This window comes from Heteronotia binoei, chromosome 1 (genome assembly GCF_032191835.1).
Source record: "Heteronotia binoei isolate CCM8104 ecotype False Entrance Well chromosome 1, APGP_CSIRO_Hbin_v1, whole genome shotgun sequence".
In the NCBI taxonomy this organism is placed as follows: Eukaryota; Metazoa; Chordata; class Lepidosauria; order Squamata; family Gekkonidae; genus Heteronotia; species Heteronotia binoei.
In genome coordinates, this window is record NC_083223.1 from 176,122,004 (window position 1) to 176,141,207 (window position 19,204).

A 19,204-nucleotide genomic window follows, 5' to 3' on the forward strand; every position below is an offset into this window, starting at 1 on the left:
TTGTGAAGTAGGAATAGATCCCAAAGCTTAAGATGCCATTGCTCTATAGCTTTTTTCATTTGGTAATTTTTATTACTTCTTTTTCTATATTGTGTAGATTAATTTGATCTCTTTTTCTGAACCTAAAGTAAAAACCTCATTTGTTTACAAGTCTTCTCTCCTTGTTTTTCTGAGTGTTTATCCAAGTCTGGACCTTGGTATACAGAGGCCAAGATCCCAAGTATATAGGTGTCCATAGGTGCTCAAAATACACACTGTGGTCTGTACAAGCCTTTGCATATTATGGCCCAGATATATGTACATCAATTTGGCTAATGATACTTCATAACTTTAAAGGTTTGGGAAGAGATACAAGGCAATGGCAAATGTCAGAGTGCTCAGGTCAAGAAGAATCCAGCAGAGATCTAAATGTAGGAAACTCTGGAAAAACTTTCCTTGTCGTATCAACTCTATGCCATATCAGAAAAAAAGTCATTTTTCTTGCTCAGGAAAAGAAAGAGAAGATTCACTTCCTTATGGTGAACCAAGAAGGCTCAATTCAGTTTCTCTTTGACTGAACACCAGAAGCAAACACTGACTTCTTGCTTATAAATGTCATTTTATAACAGAAATCACTTACATTCCACCCATTTTAGCCCTGCAAATTGTACTCCAAGCCATTTGGCTGAAAAGTACTGCTTGTTAACAAAAGGTTACAGCAACCTCTGAAAGGTCCAAAGTTCAACAGGCTAGGGATTCTCCCATCATAATCATACAGATGCATCAGAACCACAGGGACAGTGCAGTTAGACAGAGCCAGGTTTCAAAGCACTGGGAGAAACAAACAAGAAGGTAAAAGGGTTAAAGGAGAGGAGTATTTTGGCAGAGTTGCACACTGCTGTCATGTTCCATGAAATTAACATTGTGTGCTAGTGGATAGCCAAAACTGCAACCAGAGCTTTGCTTTAATCACTGGACAACTCCTGGGAGAGGCTGAACCCAGATTCTCAACCCTGTAATCTGTACAATCTGATGAAAACATGAATTGAATTAATCCAGGACTAATAAACAAAAACTGCAGTTCTTTCTCCACTCTGTACTGCCAAAATGAGATGACATTTACTGCTTGGTCAAACTGATCATATTCAAAGCAAGGGGAGATACGTTTTATACCTTCACCTCCAAAAAGTATTTGATTTCTTCTGCAGGGTAAACAGCATTAAATGTAAACAGGACATTCCTTGGAATCGGAGGGTAGCTGAAATCATGGGAAGACCCAGCACCTGAGTTCACCTGGAGAACTGACAAGCCTAATGATTTGACTGAAAAGTTATTGCAGAGTTAGAGTGAGGTTCTGTTTCCACAGTCAGCTTACTCTTGATCATGCAATGCCTCTAGCCATGCTTTGGGCTGCGTAAGAGCTGATGCTTCTCCGTGCACTCATCTCGTACTTCAAGCAACCAATTCAGAGTACTCTTGACATCCAGGAATTCTACACCCTAACTTGCATTTCAAGTGCCCAAAGAAATAACTTGTTTTCTTATTTGTAATAGAGAACAGGTAAATGTTTATAACAAACTTACAAGTAATATATAGCCAATCATATAGAAGAAGAAGAATTGCAGATTTATACCCCACCCTTCTCCCTGAATGAAAGACTCAGAGCGGCTTACAATCTCCTAGGTCTCCCCCCACAACAGACACACTGTGAGGTGGGTGGGGCTGAGAGGGCTTTCACAGCAGCTGTCCTTTCAAGGACAAGTTCTGCAATAGCTATGGCTGACCCAAGGCCATTCCAGCAGGTGCAAGTGGAGGAGTGGGGAATCAAACTTGGTTCTCCCAGATAAGAGTCTGCACACTTAACCACTACACCAAACTGGCCATGTATAGCATTTAATGTACTTTGCATACATAGTCCTTACAAAAATCTTCAAAGGTGAAAGTTCAATGAGTAATAAAAGACGCAAATTTTAGACAGAAAGTATTAGGAAAATGTGATTAAAATAGTATCACAACACATCTGCACAGATCTTTGTAGCAGAGGAAAAGGTACAGAAATGAGCAACAACAATTATCAAAATAGGCACCACAGTTTAGAAAAAATGATGGGAATATATGATAGCTTTATAAAATTATGTGTGGTGCGGAGAAAGTGGAGAGTATTTTCTTCCTTTCAGGATACTGGAACTCAATAGCACACAATGTAATTCATGGGCAGCAGATTCAGGACCCAATGTATAATTCCCTTGTAGAACTCACTGGCATAGAATGTAGTGACAGCAACCAGAGTAGGTGGCTTTAAAATGAAATTAGTTTAGGTCCATCAGTGGGCTATTAAGCAGGAAATGCCATGTTCAAAGATAAACTACCAGTTGCTATGAGTCAACAACAGATGAAGGTTTTGTTTTTTGGCTCCTGCTTATGGACCCACTCCTCCATATGCAGCTCAGGTCAGCCACAAGTTCTCTCACATCTGTTCTCTCAAAGCAGTTCTCGAAAGGGCTCTCTAAGCCACACCTACCTCACAAGGTGTTTGTTGTGAGGAGGGGAAGGGAAAGGAGATTGTAAACTGCTCTGAGACTCTGAGTGAAGAGCAGGGTATAAATCCAATCTCTTCTTCTACCTCCTCTAGCAGAGGTCCCCAAACTTTTCTGAACCTTCTGAACTCTGACACAGAGTGTTTGGCCCAATCACAAAACAACTGCTGCAGGAAGCAGAGCCAACCATAAAATGTCCTGGAGTGCATAATAGTTAATCTTCAACATTTCAAGCAATAGCACTGTTTAACATATTATTTAAAATATTGCCTTGCATATACACAGCTCACCTTCAGTTATGCAGCAAAGCTGCTGCCAAAGTAACATTTTGAAAATTCTGCATAGCTGATCAGTTCTCCAAGGACTAATGTGAAGCCACACTGGGAAAAGTCCAATCTGATCCTGCCCACTTTCTAAACACATCTAGTGAGCCCCAGAAAAGATATTGGAAGGGGCCATGTTGAGGAATCTGTTCTAAAGCATATGGTCTACCACTGAGGCAAACAGGGTGCCAGACTTGCTGGACCAATGGTCTGACCAACAAGGTTATACCATTCTAGAGAAGTCATAAGAAGTAATCCCAGCTAGGCTTACACATTTTAATCATGCCATGACTGCTCAACATTCTTGCTTCAGATGTACATTATTTTATAATCAAGTAATGCTTAACATGTGGCAAATGTCACAGTCACTTTCTAAATATATGGTGCTTTGTCTGCCATTTTCCAATATTCTCCTACACTCCTCAATTCTCCAAGCATTTTTAAAAACATGTTAGTGGAGCAGTAGCTTAACTAACACTCTTGGGATACATGTGATACAGGCCCACTGATTAATTCTATGTCTCAAGCATTTCCTTACTTGCTTTCTTGAGAGCTCATTCACCAGAATGTCACTACTAAATTATTTACAGCTTTTTCCCACCTAACTCCTTATTTTTCTTATTCTCCCCCTCAACTTTAGAGTGTCTGCTGTCTCACAAGCCATTTACTTTCCTCCAGATGCATTTCTAGCTCTAGCCTATTAATCCCATTGGCACTGACTTATTCCACTGTTTTAGTTGCCTTATCTTTAATAATGTGTCCTTGTCTGGCTCTCTTCCTTTCCATCTTCAATACAGAATTTCTTTTTTTTCCTGCCTTCTGTTTCAGGCTTTGGATAACTCTTATGAAAATGGCTACCTAGAAGTCAATGCTTATTATTCACATTAACCTTTTCAGAAGAACTATTAACCTTTACATACAGCATATGCAGCTTAGCTGTTGCCTTCCTTGTTGCATTTTAAGTCTCTTCTAAAATTTAGAGGGCAGGGGCTGTGGCTCAATGGTAGAGCAACTGCTGGGTGTGCATGAGGTCCTGGGTTCAATCCCTGTCATCTCCAGTTATAATTAGTTAGGCAGAGATCTTTCATATCACATAAGAATCTGGAGACTGGATGCCAATCTGAATGCACTGTACTGACTGGTTTAGTAGAGCCAGTTTGGTGTAGTGGTTAAGTGTGTGGACTCTTATCTGGGAGAACCGGGTTTGATTCCCCACTCCTCCACTTGCACCTGCTGGAATGGCCTTGGGTCAGCCATAGCCCTGGCAGAGGTTGTCCTTGAAAGGGCAGCTGCTGTAAGAGCTCTCTTAGCCCCACCCACCTCACAGGGTGTCTGTTGTGGGGGAGGAAGGTAAAGGAGATTGTGAGCCGCTCTGAGACTCTTTGGAGTGGAGGGCGGGATATAAATCCAATATCTTCTTCTTCTTCTAGTATAAGGCAGCTTCATGTGTCCAAATTTTCTATTCTTGCTCACCTTTCCTCTCTATGCTCCCTTGAAAGCCAGTTCATACTATAAACAACTACCACACTGAATGGCTCTGGAGCTATCCAAATTTACAGGATATAATATGTACCTAACTAAAGAGGCTTCTTGAAGTAATTTTTGCAACAAGTACAAATTCCTTACATTTTCAGAATATGAAGACATAAATTGCTTTTCCACAGACTAAGATACATAAACTTAGCAAAAAGTTATTTGTACTGTTCTAAGTCAACAAGGAAACAGTCTCATGCTAGACACTAGCAGTAAAGTCCTGCTAGTGTCAATGGCTTAAAAGGATATTACAGCTTAAGACGGCATCATTTCACTCCTTACATTAAGGTTAATACACTTCTGCAAGCAAGCAGAAAGACATGAGACTTTGATGTGCAATTTTCTCTTACCCATGTATGAAAACAGAACGGTGACTAGAATTAGGGCTGTCAATTCGGTATAGGGTTTAACAAATATTTACCGAAAACTGCCTTTTTGGTAAAATTCAGAATTAGGGAATTCCGGATAGACATCTGTGCCTATTTCTGGAATTCCGAATAGTTGAATTCCGGATAATATCAGTGATATTTGGAAATTTTTGGTAAAGCCCTGTTGTCCATAGAGAGCAATGGAGCAAAGCAAAAGGCAGTCTGTGATTGCCTTTCTTGCCGTTCCCTTGGCTTTTCCTGCCTCTGGCTGGGGTAAGGGGGAGGAGGAAGGAGGCCCCTGATCCAATCACAAACATGGATTTTGCAAATGGCTCAGGGCTGTTGTGTGCTCCAGCAAGAAAGTTGCTGCTGTGTTGCCAGCTTACCATAGAGAGACTGTGAGTGAGCTTCTGTGCCCTTCACTGTGCTCTGCTCTCTGTGGCCTGGCCTTAGCTGGTGGTGTTTCTGGCTAGCCAGGAGGATCTTCATCTGGTAAAATGACTCCCTTTTCGTGTGTTTATGGGGGGGATTTCTGTTCAGATTAGAAGCAGGTTTATTATTAACTTTTTGAAAACCTTTAGTTTTCTTCCTGCTTTGGGTGGTTGGTTTTCTGTTGGGGGCTGGGTTGCTTGGGGGGGGGGCGGTGGCTCTGGCATGACCTGGCTTAAAGTGTTTAATTTAATCTGTGTTATTTTTCTAATCTTTTCTGGGAATCTTAAAAATGTTTTGGAATTGCCTGTTAATTTTTTGTTGTTTTTTGGAGTTGCCTGTTAAAAATTATGCCAGGCTTTGGTTGGCCTGGTTGTGTGGGGTCTGATTTCTTCCTCTGTCTTCCCTTGGCCGGGCTGTGGTGGCTTACTGACCTGTTGAACTGCTGGTGGTGTTTTACTGTTTTTCCTGGTTGTGTTGGGGTGTATGTGTGTGGTTTGGACTGCTTCTGGTTTCTGGGTGCTTGGCCTTTGCTTGGCTGTTCCTCTCCAGAGCCTGAGACATGTCTGGCCAGGCCGGGTGGTGACCTGGCATGTCGAACTGCTGGTTGTGTTTTATTGTTTTTCTGGTTGTGTTGGGGATGTATATGCCTTGTAAAGCCTTTTGGGTGCCCACAGTAAGGTACAGCCTTACTTTGGGAGAGAATCGCTTGCAGCTGCCCTGCCATTTTGGGGGCTCTCCCCCAAACCCCCTCCCCTCCAGGGGGCTTCCATTATGCCCTATGTTGTGCCATTGACTTCAATGGCCCATAGGGTATAATGGTGGGATGGGGGCACCCTCTTTGGGTGCCCCTGGAATGGGACCCCCTGGTCCAAATATTTTGGGACTTGGGGGTTCTTTGGGGGAGAGTCCCCTGAAGCTCCACTACAGTTCTGGGGCTCTCCCCCAAACTCCCTCCCCTCCAGGCGGCTTCCATTATGCCCTATGTTGTGCCATTGACTTCAATGGCCCATACAGCATAATGGTGGGATAGGGGCACCCTCCTTGGGTGCCCCTAGAATGGGACCCCCTGGTCCAATCTTTTTTGGACTCTGAGGTTCCTTGGGGGAGAACCCCTGAAGCTCCGCGGCAATTTTGGGGGCTCTCCCCCAAACTCCCTCCCCTCCAGGCAGCTTCCAATATACCCTATGTTGCCATTGACTTCAATGGCCCATAAGGTGTAATGGAGCCGAATATATCCGGATATCTCAGTATATTAGGATATATCCGGATACTACTATTCGGAAATATCTGGAATACTGAAAAATGTATTACCAAATATATCCAGATCTGGATATTACCGAATTTTTTTTTGATTGAAAGCCCTAACTAGAATCTATGCGGAGCCTCTGAGATCTATATAGCCTTTCTTTCTGTGCAAGCCATTGCAGAGACAAATCAGATTCCTTCAGTCAAGTGCCTAGATGTGCACAGCTGTCACTGGTGATTATGGATTTTTATATGCTAGAGATCACATAGAGAACTATTGCGTGAAATGTAAGTCACTTTCATACATGAAACTGCACAGACTCCAACCATCAGGGCTGATCTGTCCATTAGTCAGCCCTAGTTGGCTGCCTAGGGTATGGCCTGGGGGGCATTGATTTGGGCCCTCCCCCCTCTTTACCTCTTTGGCAAGGGCAATAAGCAAGCACTATGGTGGTGGCACAGTGCCTGCACCTCACAGTGCATGTGCTGTCTGGCTGCTGTTTCTTCCAGAAGCTACAGCAGCCGGGCGGCACGTGCAGTCTGAGGCACCGCACTGCTGCCATAGCGCTTGCCCTCACCAGGGACAAGGGAAGAAGGGTGCAGGTGGCAGGGCTTCACCTTGAGGTGGCAGGGCTTCGCCTCGGGTGCCAGATGCCCTGATGTTGGCCCTGCCAATCATAAAAAGGGGCACGTATGCAGGGCCAAGGAAGAGGCATGTGCAAACCCCAAACCACTATTTGGAAAAGTAACTGCAGGGAAACAGAGTGAGTCAACTGTAAAATTTTGATACAGGTTACGAACACACTCTTTCCTGGCATTTCTGGCAAGCAAGATATTTATTTATTTATTTATTACATTTGATTTATATCCCGCCCTCTCCGCAAGCAGACTCAGGGCGGCTCACAGTATCTACACAATTAAACAAATAAAATATATAAAACCATAATTTACATTTTCAGTTTAAAAACGTATATTGCCTGAAGGCCCAGAGTATTTAGAACTATATACTGTGAAAGAGGAGAATACCAGGAGAGTGAGAGAACAGCAAGTAATAACACCTAGTAGTTGCATGTTTGGTGTAACTTAAGTTTTGAAAATGCAAATCAGTTGACTCTTGAGGATGAAAGTATCTTTTTTAAAGACCTCAGCTTGAACTTACCTCATACGTGTATTTGTGCTTCAGGTTCCAGCGACAAATTGGACACTGACCAGAAGGATTTGGAGGAACTTGGGCTTCCACATCATCTAAAATTTTGCCTTCAATCTAGGAACCAAACAGAAGATATTGATGAGGAAAGAATCAGGAGTCCAGACTTCCGGATACATTCTGGACAAATGCCCCATCTGTAGCAAATATATCATTATACAAATTAAAATATGAAAAACCTGAGAGTTTACACCATATTGATAGCAATCAAGTGGGCATCTGAGGACAAGAACAACAAATTAACCTTTTTATCTCCTATAAATGGTTCTTGCAAACAGGTTCAAGATTATTAGTCATGAATAACAAGGCATTATTTCAGGACTACTCCTTTGGAAATATCAACAGACCTGGGTTCATGTGTTGAAGAATGGAGCTGGCTCTTTTCATTAACTGTTCTGGGAGAGGAAAGTATCTCTCATTTATCATAACTGAAACAGTTTTTCTGTAACAGATTAGGATGGCTCCCTGTAGCATACATTCCTTGAATTTAGTTCAAAGAAGCTTTAAACAGCCTGAAGTGATAGGATTGATAGCATTTTGCACAAGAAGGTATTTCAACAACTTTATATATCTGACAAAATACATTTATCAACTTTGTATGTTTTCTTTCTTTAAAGGGGGATTAAACAAGAACATGCTCTTATTTGGTATATTCGATGATGTCAAAATCTTTGGGTTAAAACAAGGCTAGAGAAAACTAATTAGACCAGTAGCTCTGACAACTACAAATGTTAGCATATTCCTCTTGCTGGTTATTATCAACTACAGAATCATTTAACTATCAGCTATAGTTTCTCTCTTTAAGTCCTTTCATTGAAAGAGTCCTGCTATGAACTAATAGGTACCGTCTTACGCAAAGTTACTCTAGTCTAAGCCCACTGAAATTAATGGACATACTGGAGTAATTCCATACAGCAGGGGTCCCCAAGCCCTAGTCCGTGGACCGGTCCTGGTTGGTGGCCTGTTAGCAACCGGGCCGTGAATTGTATAATTATTTCATTACATATCACAATGTAGTAGTAGTAGTAATAATAATTATTATTGTTACTTGGATTTATATCCTGCCCTTCACTCTGAATTTCAGAGTCTCAGAGCAGCTCACAATCTCCTTTACCTTCCTCCCCCACAACAGGCACCCTGTGAGGTGGGGCTGAGAGAGCTCTCCCCAGAAGCTGCTCTTTCAAGGACAACTCCTGCGAGAGCTATGGCTGACCCAAGGCCATTCCCAGCAGCTGCAAGTGGAGGAATGGGAAATCAAACCCGGTTCTCCCAGATAAGAGTCCGCACACTTAACCACCACACCAAATACTTTAGAAATAAAGTGCACAATTGTATCATCCCGAAACCATCCCCCTTCCCCGGTCTGTGGAAAAACTGTTTTTCACAAAACCGGTCCCTGGTGCCAAAAAGTTTGGGGACTGCTGCCATACAGGACTAGACAGTGCATTCAGAGCTTGTCTGCACTGAACATTAAGATGGGGGGGGGGGAGAGAATAAGACTGCAGTCTTAACACAGGCAACTGTCCAAAGGTAGAAAAATTATGAGCCCAGGAAATTTCACACAATACTGCACCATTTTTACTGGCAAGACTATCTAATGTCTGTAACGGATATGCTCTTACAGAAAGTCCTCTTCAGCCTTGCCTGTCAGGAACGAATCCCTAACAGGTATAGCTGGAGATGGTATTTTTTTGCTGGTGTTACTATCCTTGCTCATTAATGACCGATTATTATGCCAATGCATTTGTACCTATATAGTGTACTAACCCCATGCTGTAATTGTATTCGCAAATACTAACACCCATTGATTCCTGTAGACATTTAGAGTGCTATGTGTAGTGGGATGTTCCAGGCCTGCCAGTGGAAGGGGAGCACGGGAAGACAATGCTTATCTGGTCTCTCTGGGTAATGCTGATATGGACCAACTGAAAAGGGAAGAGTATGTGGAATGTGACCTTGATGGGAAGTCACTCTGAGGCTGAGAAAGAACTTTATATCAATTAATTCAAATGAATTTGGCCAGTGTGAGAAAAAGGGGAGCTGTTATTTTGTAAGGTATAATTGCTAGGGGGCTGCCAGTCTACATCAGTCTGGTGAGACAGTCTTATGAACAAATGCTGATAATGGTTGCTAAGTGATCTGTCAATAAACCTTCTTCTGCATATACTCAAGGAGTTCTATGATAGTATCTGGGCAAAACCTTACAGCAGATATTCTTAACATAAAACGTATGGACAAAAGGGAGGGGAGACTTTGTATAAACAGGATTGTGTACAATGGAGAGATGGACAGCACATGAGTTCAGGGAATTTAGATTAGATTATGCAAATACTGTTAGGGTCAGCATAGTGGTGTGGTTAGAAAGTCAGACTAGGTTCTGGTAAAATAAGGTCTGCCACAGAAATTCACTAGCTTGCTTGGCCTGTTATTCTTTCAGCCTAATCCACTAACAAGGATGTTGTGAAAATTAAGTAGACAAGTATTATGTTTTTCAGCTTCTTTGAGTCCCCACTGTGAGAAAAAACAGGGTTTAAGTATCTAGTGAAATATAATTTGCAGAGGATCGCAAGAATGGTACTAATAGACTGCCAAATAATGTCTGTTTCGAGCCTGTATTGCTTAATAGTTTTCCTAACAGAACTTTGGAAGAGATGCCACAGTGCATGCCTTATATGGTATTTCTAATGGCATGGGAAGAACTGGAGAAGATCCTGCTGGCTAGCTACCAGCAACCAAGTAAGATCTGGCCAAGTTTGTTTCTTCTCTGCTCTAAGGTACTTAAGTCCTGGGCATATCCAGTAGTGCTGCTTTGTTGTACTGGTATCTGCATTGGATCCCCACTGGGGAGCAAATCAGGATATAAATTAAAAAAAAAGATCTCAAGTACCATGGTTGTAAAGGACCTTGAAATTAGATCCTACAGGTGTCAAGCATGGAGAATATATGATGACTAAAAGTTATTTATGTTATCATATGGTGGTGTTCATAACATGTAAAGTTCTAAATGGTATGTATCATTTCATCTTTGCTATGTTCCTGTAGGACTTATGACAGGAAGATGCCTATTTTAGTTGGTAGACAAACAATTAACAAGTTTTTGGTGTGGATTCATCATTACCCTTTGCTTAAAAGCCTCTTTGAAAATATTTTGTCCAATAATCCAGAAATGAAGACAGTTGCATAAATGATGTTTGTCTACCATTTCCTATTATTTTCACACAGTCTTCCTCAATTCTTCAATTCTTTTTAAAAACATGCCAGTGGATCATCCCTTTTTGGGATCCATGTGATCTAGCCCAAAGAGGACATTTTATTTTTAGAAACATAGATTGACATGTTTTGAACTTTATCTCTTTAAATAAGTATTATTTTCACAACTTTTCTAGAGGGAATTTTTTTCATCATTTCCTTTCCAACTCTTGAAAAAATGTGACTCATAAAGAATGCCATGCCATCTTCTAAGTAAAACCAAAGCCAATCTTACATAGCATCTTTGGATATTTTCTCCTTGTTTTTGTCATTTTGTATAATTATGGGTATAGTTTTAAAAGTAGTTTTTACTTATTCTACCTCTAAGTTTAAGTACATAGCTGCATGTTTAATAGCACCCAAATAAATTCAGTTTTATGCAAAGCGGTGACTATCTTGAAATGATTTACTCATAGGGAGAGATAGACATTCCATCTTGTATCCATTTAGTGTAATGCAGTTACTACTATAAAATGAATATAGTTAGGTCACAAGTACACAAAATTAATAAGTGCTTATCAGTATTCAAGAGCAATATAAAAAGACATATTAATGTCACCTGGAGCTAAAATGTTTAGTTGTAATTTAACATGAGTTATTAATAAAATCAAAGTTAATGTCTAGGAAGCAAATCTACCTTTATTTTCACATTTTGGCTTCATTTATTTTCCTACTAGAGAGTTAAAATGCTAGGGAAACAAAACAAGCTGTTCTGGAAAAATATAATAATAAAGTACAACTTTACTTGCTCTTTGTTATATTTTTAACATGGAAATACACTTTTCCCTGTGACTACAAATACCTAGCCATCAAACTGCAGGTAAGAATTTTCATTTCTGTAGATATAATAAAATACAAAATAATCATCATCACTTAATGAGAGCGAAGATATTCATATTCTTACAAGGATACCTGTATATATGGCAATAACACTGATATATCTAAACCTGAGCATGGTTCAGAGTGCATAAAAAAAAAAAAATCTGTATAACGAGGCCAGGTATAGACAGGAGAGATTTTCTACAATCCAGGCCTTGCAGAAAGACCCTAAAAATTAAAGGAGAAAAATGTGACACTGCAATACTGTACTGCAAGATCTCAGCTGCCATTACAAGGCTTGCCTAGCAAACCCAATAAACAATTTCTCAGCATGCAGGTGTAGGAAAGAAAACAAGATGGCAGCAGCAGCAGAGGTAAGATGGTGACAATGAGAGGAAGAGGATATAGTGGCTGGACAGTTGGAAGTGTGAGGCAAAAGAAAAGGGAGTAGCAGCAGGGTTTTATTTTACTGGGCACTTGGTGTTTTCATCTCCCAAACCTTCTATAGATTCTACTACTGATTTGGATTAACTGTCACTTTTAAAAAAAATCTCTGCTGCTTTTAAAATTGTATTGCTTTTTATTATTGAGAACCATTTTAGTTCCTTTCGCCTGTAAAAATCTGTTTTATAATGGTTTTCAATTGTTGAAATTCATGTTGTGAGCTGTCTTTTTTTGCCATTTTATAGCAGAAAAGCAGGACATAAATTTTCTAAATAACTTGTGAAAACTTAGCCCAGATAATAAAATTATTGTATTCTTGAATCCAAGAAACAGACACTTTCTTTTAGAGAAAGGATACCTGAAACTACCAACCAGCTAACAAATGAATAAGATTTAATAAATGCAATCCATAGGTTCTATATTTCTGGCAATATAATCAATCAGTAAGGATAATTTGGGCCAGAAGCAGAAGTAGAACTGGAATACAAGTGAAAACTCAGACTGAAGCACTGGAATGATGTTACATATTAAGGACTGCAATAAGAGGCTGTCTACAGTACCATCTTTCCCATTTTACAAGTAGGAATTCCAGTTTTCATGTGATACCCCTTTTCAGCCATGTGTTCTGATTCAGGCAAGGGCTAATACTATACACTATAGCATGTGCAGACTTAAATTTTTGGCATTCATGACAAAACCACAGACATCTGAGCCATAAACATAGCTGCACCAATTTTTTAAGAAGATAAAAGCTTTGAATAGCTTTGCCTTCTCACATTTGCTTATAGTGTGAGCCCTGCAGCAGCATGGTCCATTCCAAACCCATGATGTTAATAGCTGCAGCAGACGCTGTACTGCAAAATTGTCTTCAAACAGGGCTCTTATATTACACACTTTTTCAGAATTGTGGGTATTTCCAACCTTTTACACATTTCTCCTACTGAGATGGAACAGGACTAAGATAAAGGATACAGGGAACTTTAGGATGGGATGCAAACAAGAGCAAGTCAAGAAATCACTTGGAAGCCCTCTTCAGACAAATCTCTGTACCCGAACATAAGTATCTTAAATATACACTGGTATTTATTTGAGGCTATTCACGTTCATTTTTGTACAGATTGATTCCACTTTACAAGGGAACATAAGAGGTGTCTTGCTGAATTAGATCAGTAGTTCATCTAGGCAAGCACCAGTTGCCTTATAGGGCCACAAACAGAACATAAAGGCCTCCCCTCATGCTGCGTCCTGGTTATTCACTGAAATACTAACAGACCTATCCTCCATGAATACACCCAATCCCTTTTAAAGCAATCATGTTAGTGAGACCATTACTACATGTCACAATGAATGTTTATTGGTTATCGACTTCATTGGTTGTTTTTGAATCCTAGTATTATCATGGAAGGAGTAAGGCCCAAGCGGAAGAAACTACAAATCATGGATAAATGTACTTACAACAGTGGTGCTCCCTTCGGTAGTTTCTATGACTGTAGAGGTAAAAAAGGGGGGAAAAATAGAAGTTAGAGAGATTTCAAATCCAAGTATACATATCCAGTAACAAAACTGCTCCTGTGAAGCATTAGGAGGGATGCTGTAAAAAGATGAGCACAACCAGGGGATGTTTTGTAGAAAAATAAGTGGTTGAGCTCATTAGCATATGCCACCCCTCCAGCCAAAAATAATCTGATGCAAGAAAGGAGAACCCTGGGTGAGCGAGTCCTGCTTCGGCTGGCTAGAGATTCAGCCAGCCCAAGCAGGCCTCACTTGCTTGGGGATCTCCTGGGCCGCCCAGTCAAAAGGCCAGCAAGCTACCCGCCGCCCAAAATCACATAAGTGGAGAAAGGGTGGCATGGGTTTCTCCAGAGGGCTGCTGGGGGCATAGCAAAGCCCCTGGTGGTTGGCTGGCTGCCTGCTCTCCTAATCCTGGGATTGTTATTAAGCTGAACCTACTATTTGATGGACAAGGTAGGTGGGGAGGAAGAGGGGGAACCCTCAGAAAGGTTCAGCAGCTGTGCTCATGTGAGCTCCTGCTGAATCTGAGGCCTGAGCACAACTAAGCATCCTAACAAGAGGTTGGTACCAGAATGGTGGCAAAGGTATTGCTTTTAGAGGTTGGTAAGAAGACTGTGGCCTTGGAAACCCCAATGGCAAGTCTGCAGATTCAATGATGAGTCGATGTAGGTACAAAGAAACTATTTTATTGATACTGGATACTTGTGGCCTAAGCCAAGGCTTGAAAAGACTAAAGGCCGTACAGTAGATACATTGCATATAAGGTATACTTCAAAGGGATTCCTACGGGTAGGGGAATGAGAAATACACTGTTCCTTGTATGAGAAATACAATGAGAAATACACTGTTCCTTGCATTTCCCTAGAAATTCATAAGATTAATTCTCAGAAAAACATCCCTTGTGCTATCAACAGAAAGCAACCCCATACTAGGTTGCTATTTCAACCCCTTGCAGGGTACTGAACTTTGGATAGTTGCATGGCAGGAATCCTAGCTTTTCTCAAATATCAAGCAGTTTGGTGTAGTGGTTAAGTGTGCGGACTCTTATCTGGGAGAACTGGTTCCCCACTCCCCCGCTTGCACCTGCTGGAATGGCCTTGGGTCAATCATAACTCTAGCAGAGGTTGTTCTTGAAAGGACAGCTGCTGTGAGAGCACTCTCAGCCCCATCCACTTCTGTTGTGGGGGGAGAAGATAAAGGAGATTGTAAGCCGCTCTGAGTCTCTGATTCAGAGAGAAGGGTTGGGTATAAATCTGCAATTCTTATTCTTCAATAAGCAATACATTGTCACCTGTCTGTGATGCAGCTGTTAGGTATACCTATGATACCTCCATGCTCAAAGACAGTATACCTCTTTAAAATACAGAGCTTGACAAATCCCAGATGCCATGGTGCCTGATATTTTCTAGCAATCATTTATTCTAAGTGTCCGTTGGTGCTTAGAAGCAGAAACTTTATTTAGGTGAGGCACAGAGATTAACTTTCTGCTGTGATGCCAACCAGGATTACCCCATATTTATTTATTTATACGCCACACTTTTGTTACAGCTTTTTAAAAAAAGTGACAAGAAACTCTGAAGATTAGATTTTACAGTAGCCATAGCTAGAAAGTATGGTCATTATAAAATCTTGACATCTGAAAATAAGCCTAGCTCCTAAAACTGGTGGCTTGTAAAGCCAAAGAAAATTACTCAAGGCCTGGAATAATAGATCGTGGAGCAAACAATGGTGAAGGGCTGTCACCTTTAAGCCCTGCTTGTCAGCTTTCCAGAAACATCTGGCTGGTAGGGTTGCCTACCAACCAGAAACAAAACAGATGGAGTTCTTTCTTGTTTTGGGCCAGCTGCGGTGGGTGGGGGGAGAAACAGCATTTCAGCTTAGCCCCCTCCCTATTCTTTCTAGGTGTACACCTAAGGTAAATACACCTCAGCTTTGATAATGCCATCCTAAATCTTTCACCAATCCTGGGCTTTGTCTCCAGGTAGGTTTATTAGCTCTGCGTTGGGAAATGCCAGATTTGGGGGTGGAGTCTGGAGTGGGGAGGGACCGCAGCAGGTTATCATCCCATAAAATTCACACTCCAAATTAGCCTTTTCCTCCTTGGGAACTGATCTGTGCACCTGGAAATGTTATAATTCTGGGAGATCTCCAGGACATATCTGGACACCAGAAACTTTACCTCCAGGCCCACTCTAGATTTCACCCAGGAAGTAGAATTTTTATTTCAAGCACTGATAACCCCACACTTAACCTACCAACATTGCAAGAATTCTCATATATGTACAAGAATGAAGACCGGCCACTTTGCACTTGTCGTTATGCCACTATATGAACATTCAGGGCTGTTTAGTACATATGGTGGCAATTTCTAGAATGATTGTGTACAAAAATTTTGGAATTCTCTTCCCACTGTCACCTGTCCCCTTCTGTTGCAATCTTCTGCAACTGGATGAAGACTTTTTTTTCTTTAGCATTCCTTACTGCCTGTTCCAATTGTTGTTTTTATGTCTCTGTATGCATTTTAGGTCTGTTCATAATTGTTTTAATGATGTGTACTTTTGTGTGTTGAGGGGCTGGTTTTAAAATGTTATTTTATTTGTTAGCAGCCTTGGTGGCCCTTGTAGGAGCAGAAAGGCAGAATATAAATTCCATAAATAAGTCTTCAGTACATTTCCTCACTCATGTTGCTGCTTAAGGATGTTTTCAGTCCCTGCCATTTTGTTGTTGCCCAAACCAGAGAGAAAGGAAAGTTTGGTCATGTATCCCCTTCTCCATGCAATAGTTACCTTTGTAGCAGCAGAGCTTCCTTTTCACTCTCCTCTTTCAATTTGTACATGCAAGTAAACATTGCTTATGGGTAATGGAGATTCCTCCACCAGCAGAAAAACTGCATTAAATGTGAGGGGTAAACCTACAAGCCTGGGGTTGCTGCTAGAAAGCTGCCAGGCTTTCTAGTAACACTTGCTAACAAACTATTAGGCTACACAAGTACATGCAAACCCAATCCCAGGTTCAGTGAGGCATACTCCATAGTAAATCTATTTACCATTGCTACCTTGATCTGATAATCAGCTAATAATTTAATGTCTAAACTGTAACAAACAATATATTTTCACACAAAGGAAGAGTGCATGAAAAAAGTCGCCAAGCAACATCTCCTGAGATCCCTCAATGGCTACCTGCCAATGCTGAATTGGGCCTTAATCCGCTATATATAAAACGCCACAATAAATTAAGATGCCACGAAGGTTTGCTGTAACAGACGAACCCCGCGCTCGCAGTCTCTTCTCGCCGACTGCTGTCAATTCCGACACCGCCCCTTGGAAAACGCAAAAAAAGAAAGAAAGCTGCTTCTATCCTCCGTCTTGAGAGCAGCCAACGAGGCTTGCAAGGTTCAGAACAAGTAGAGATGACTGAAGTTCTCCCATTACTTCTCGCCCTCGTCTCTACCCCCCCCCCCCCGCATCCTCCTCACAAGCGACGTATTTATGGACTGCGGGGAAAAGGGAAAAAAATCAACCGTAGCACTCACCCTGCCGAAGCCCGCGGGACGGAGCCTTAGCCCAGCCGCCCCACAAGAAACCAGCCACCAGCCGTCTGCAACTAGAAAGTAGCGACTGATGTGCAGCCATCATAGAACTCGGCCGCTTCCGCTTCCGGGTCGCATTCGCTGCCCTTTGGTGCTCCCGCCCTCCCTTCCTGAGGCGGGAAAGAGGTGATGGAGTGTGGTTGAGGCCATCTTCGTTGCTAGCCCTGGAAATAGTTTTAGGTTTGATAGATAAGATTGTTTCCTAGATCGTTCTCCTTTCCTGCATTTTATTCTCCAAAACAACTCTGTGAGGTAGGCTAGTCTGAACGTGTGTGTGAGGTGCCCAAAGTCACCTAGCAAGCCTCCATGTCACCAGTTGGAATTTGACATTTCCCAATTTCTAGTTTGAAACTCTCACCGCTACGCCACTCTAGCCCCACAGGCTGAGTTTTGATTTATAGGGTTATAGTGGCTTGTTTAAGATTATATACAGATAAATCCTCTACAGAGTTATTCCAATCAGTAATATCAGATTACAGCAACTCTTCATGGGATGGGATGGGATGGGATGGGATGGAGTGCACTATGAATTCATGTTGGAGCTGGGGTTTGGATACTTCCCAAGGCAGGTAGGTTTGCCAGCCTCCAGGTAAGAACGGGAGATCTGGAATTGCAACTGCTTTCCAGAAGACAAAGATCGGTTTCCATGGAGAAATGACTGGTTCAGGGAGTGAAATCTATGGCATTATACCTTATTAAACTCTTCCCTCCCCAAGCCCAGCCCCCGAATCTCCAGGAATTTCCTAACTTGGAGCTGGAAACCCTACAAAGTAGCCTTTTAGCCACTTAGCTACACCAGGTTTCTCAATACCTAACTACTTTTCACAGATGAAAACAAGGACAAGTGCACTTCTAACATAAAGTATCATAGCCATAGTCTTTCCAATATAATACATTCCTGACACTTTGTAAGTAACCTATCTAGAGTGTGAATGAAATGATCATAATAGCTTACTTTTAAACTTTAAATCTTAAAAATATTAAAAGGTGTAATCTCATGCTCATTACAGAATACATGCAGTTCAAGTGCATTAATGTTATTTGGATAAGTATTTGGATAAAAAAGGTAAAGGTAGTCCCTGTGCAAGCACCAGTCGTTTTCGACTCTGGGGTGACGTTGCTTTCACAATGTTTTCACGGCAGACTTTTTACAGGGTGGTTTGCCATTGCCTTCCCCAGTCATCTACACTTTCCCCCCAGCAAGCTGGGTACTCATTTTACCGACCTCCGTAGGATGGAAGTCTGAATCATCTTGGAGCCAGCTACCTGAACCAGCTTCCGCTGGGATCGAACTCAGGTTGTGAGCAGAGGGCTCTGACTGCAGTACTGCAGCTTTACCACTCTGCGCCAAGTATTTGTATAGGCAGTTATAAAGGGAAGGGGAACAGTACACTGACATTTAGCTGAAATTAGACAATAGATTACTTTTAAAAAATTAAAGGCAGTTTGGAAAGGTGATGGCTGGTTGTGGTGTGTACACCTGGCATACTTTCTCCTTTAGCAAACAGAGTTTGTGTTGTTTTTGCATAGCTTTTGAAACCTCTGACCAGAGATGACACTAGAACAAAAGAAACATGTATGCACTGCAAGAAGTGAAACTACTTTCAGCTTTCTTGTTAAAAACTTGTCTGTCTCAGCCTCTCCTTTGCTTCAAGTGACCACAGATGGCTGTTTATGGGCAGCAATCTACTTGTTTCTTCATTTTCTCCCAAATATGGATTAATTAATCTAGATCCATAGCTCTTGTAATACTGCCAAGTTTAATGTGAATTAAATGTTCTTGTAGCAAGTTGGAAACATGGGGTAGTTTGAACATTTCTTTCTCATGTTTACTTCCATATCTGATCAAGAAACATTTTTTGTCATAACTGTTGAGTGCAGATAATTCTGTCCCAAGGCTGCAAAGAACATGCCAACTTTGGTAGGAGCCTTTATTTTCTAGAGTTTGGAAGCCTATTGCATGGTTT

The 19,204-nt window shown here is 41.4% G+C and overlaps 1 protein-coding gene across 1 annotated transcript in view; it reads right to left on the reverse strand.

The window, feature by feature from the left end:
• Nucleotides 1–17,332, reverse strand: part of MRPS18A (mitochondrial ribosomal protein S18A) — a 47,208-nt gene extending 29,876 nt beyond the window's left edge. The window contains exons 1-3 of the mRNA XM_060244542.1: nucleotides 17,181–17,332; nucleotides 13,592–13,623; nucleotides 7,577–7,681 (exon numbers count right to left, since the gene is read on the reverse strand). Of these exons, the coding sequence (XP_060100525.1) occupies nucleotides 7,577–7,681; nucleotides 13,592–13,623; nucleotides 17,181–17,283 (240 nt within the window). The 5' untranslated portion in view covers nucleotides 17,284–17,332. The remainder of the gene's footprint in view (nucleotides 1–7,576; nucleotides 7,682–13,591; nucleotides 13,624–17,180) is intronic.
• Nucleotides 17,333–19,204: the final 1,872 nt, after the last annotated feature.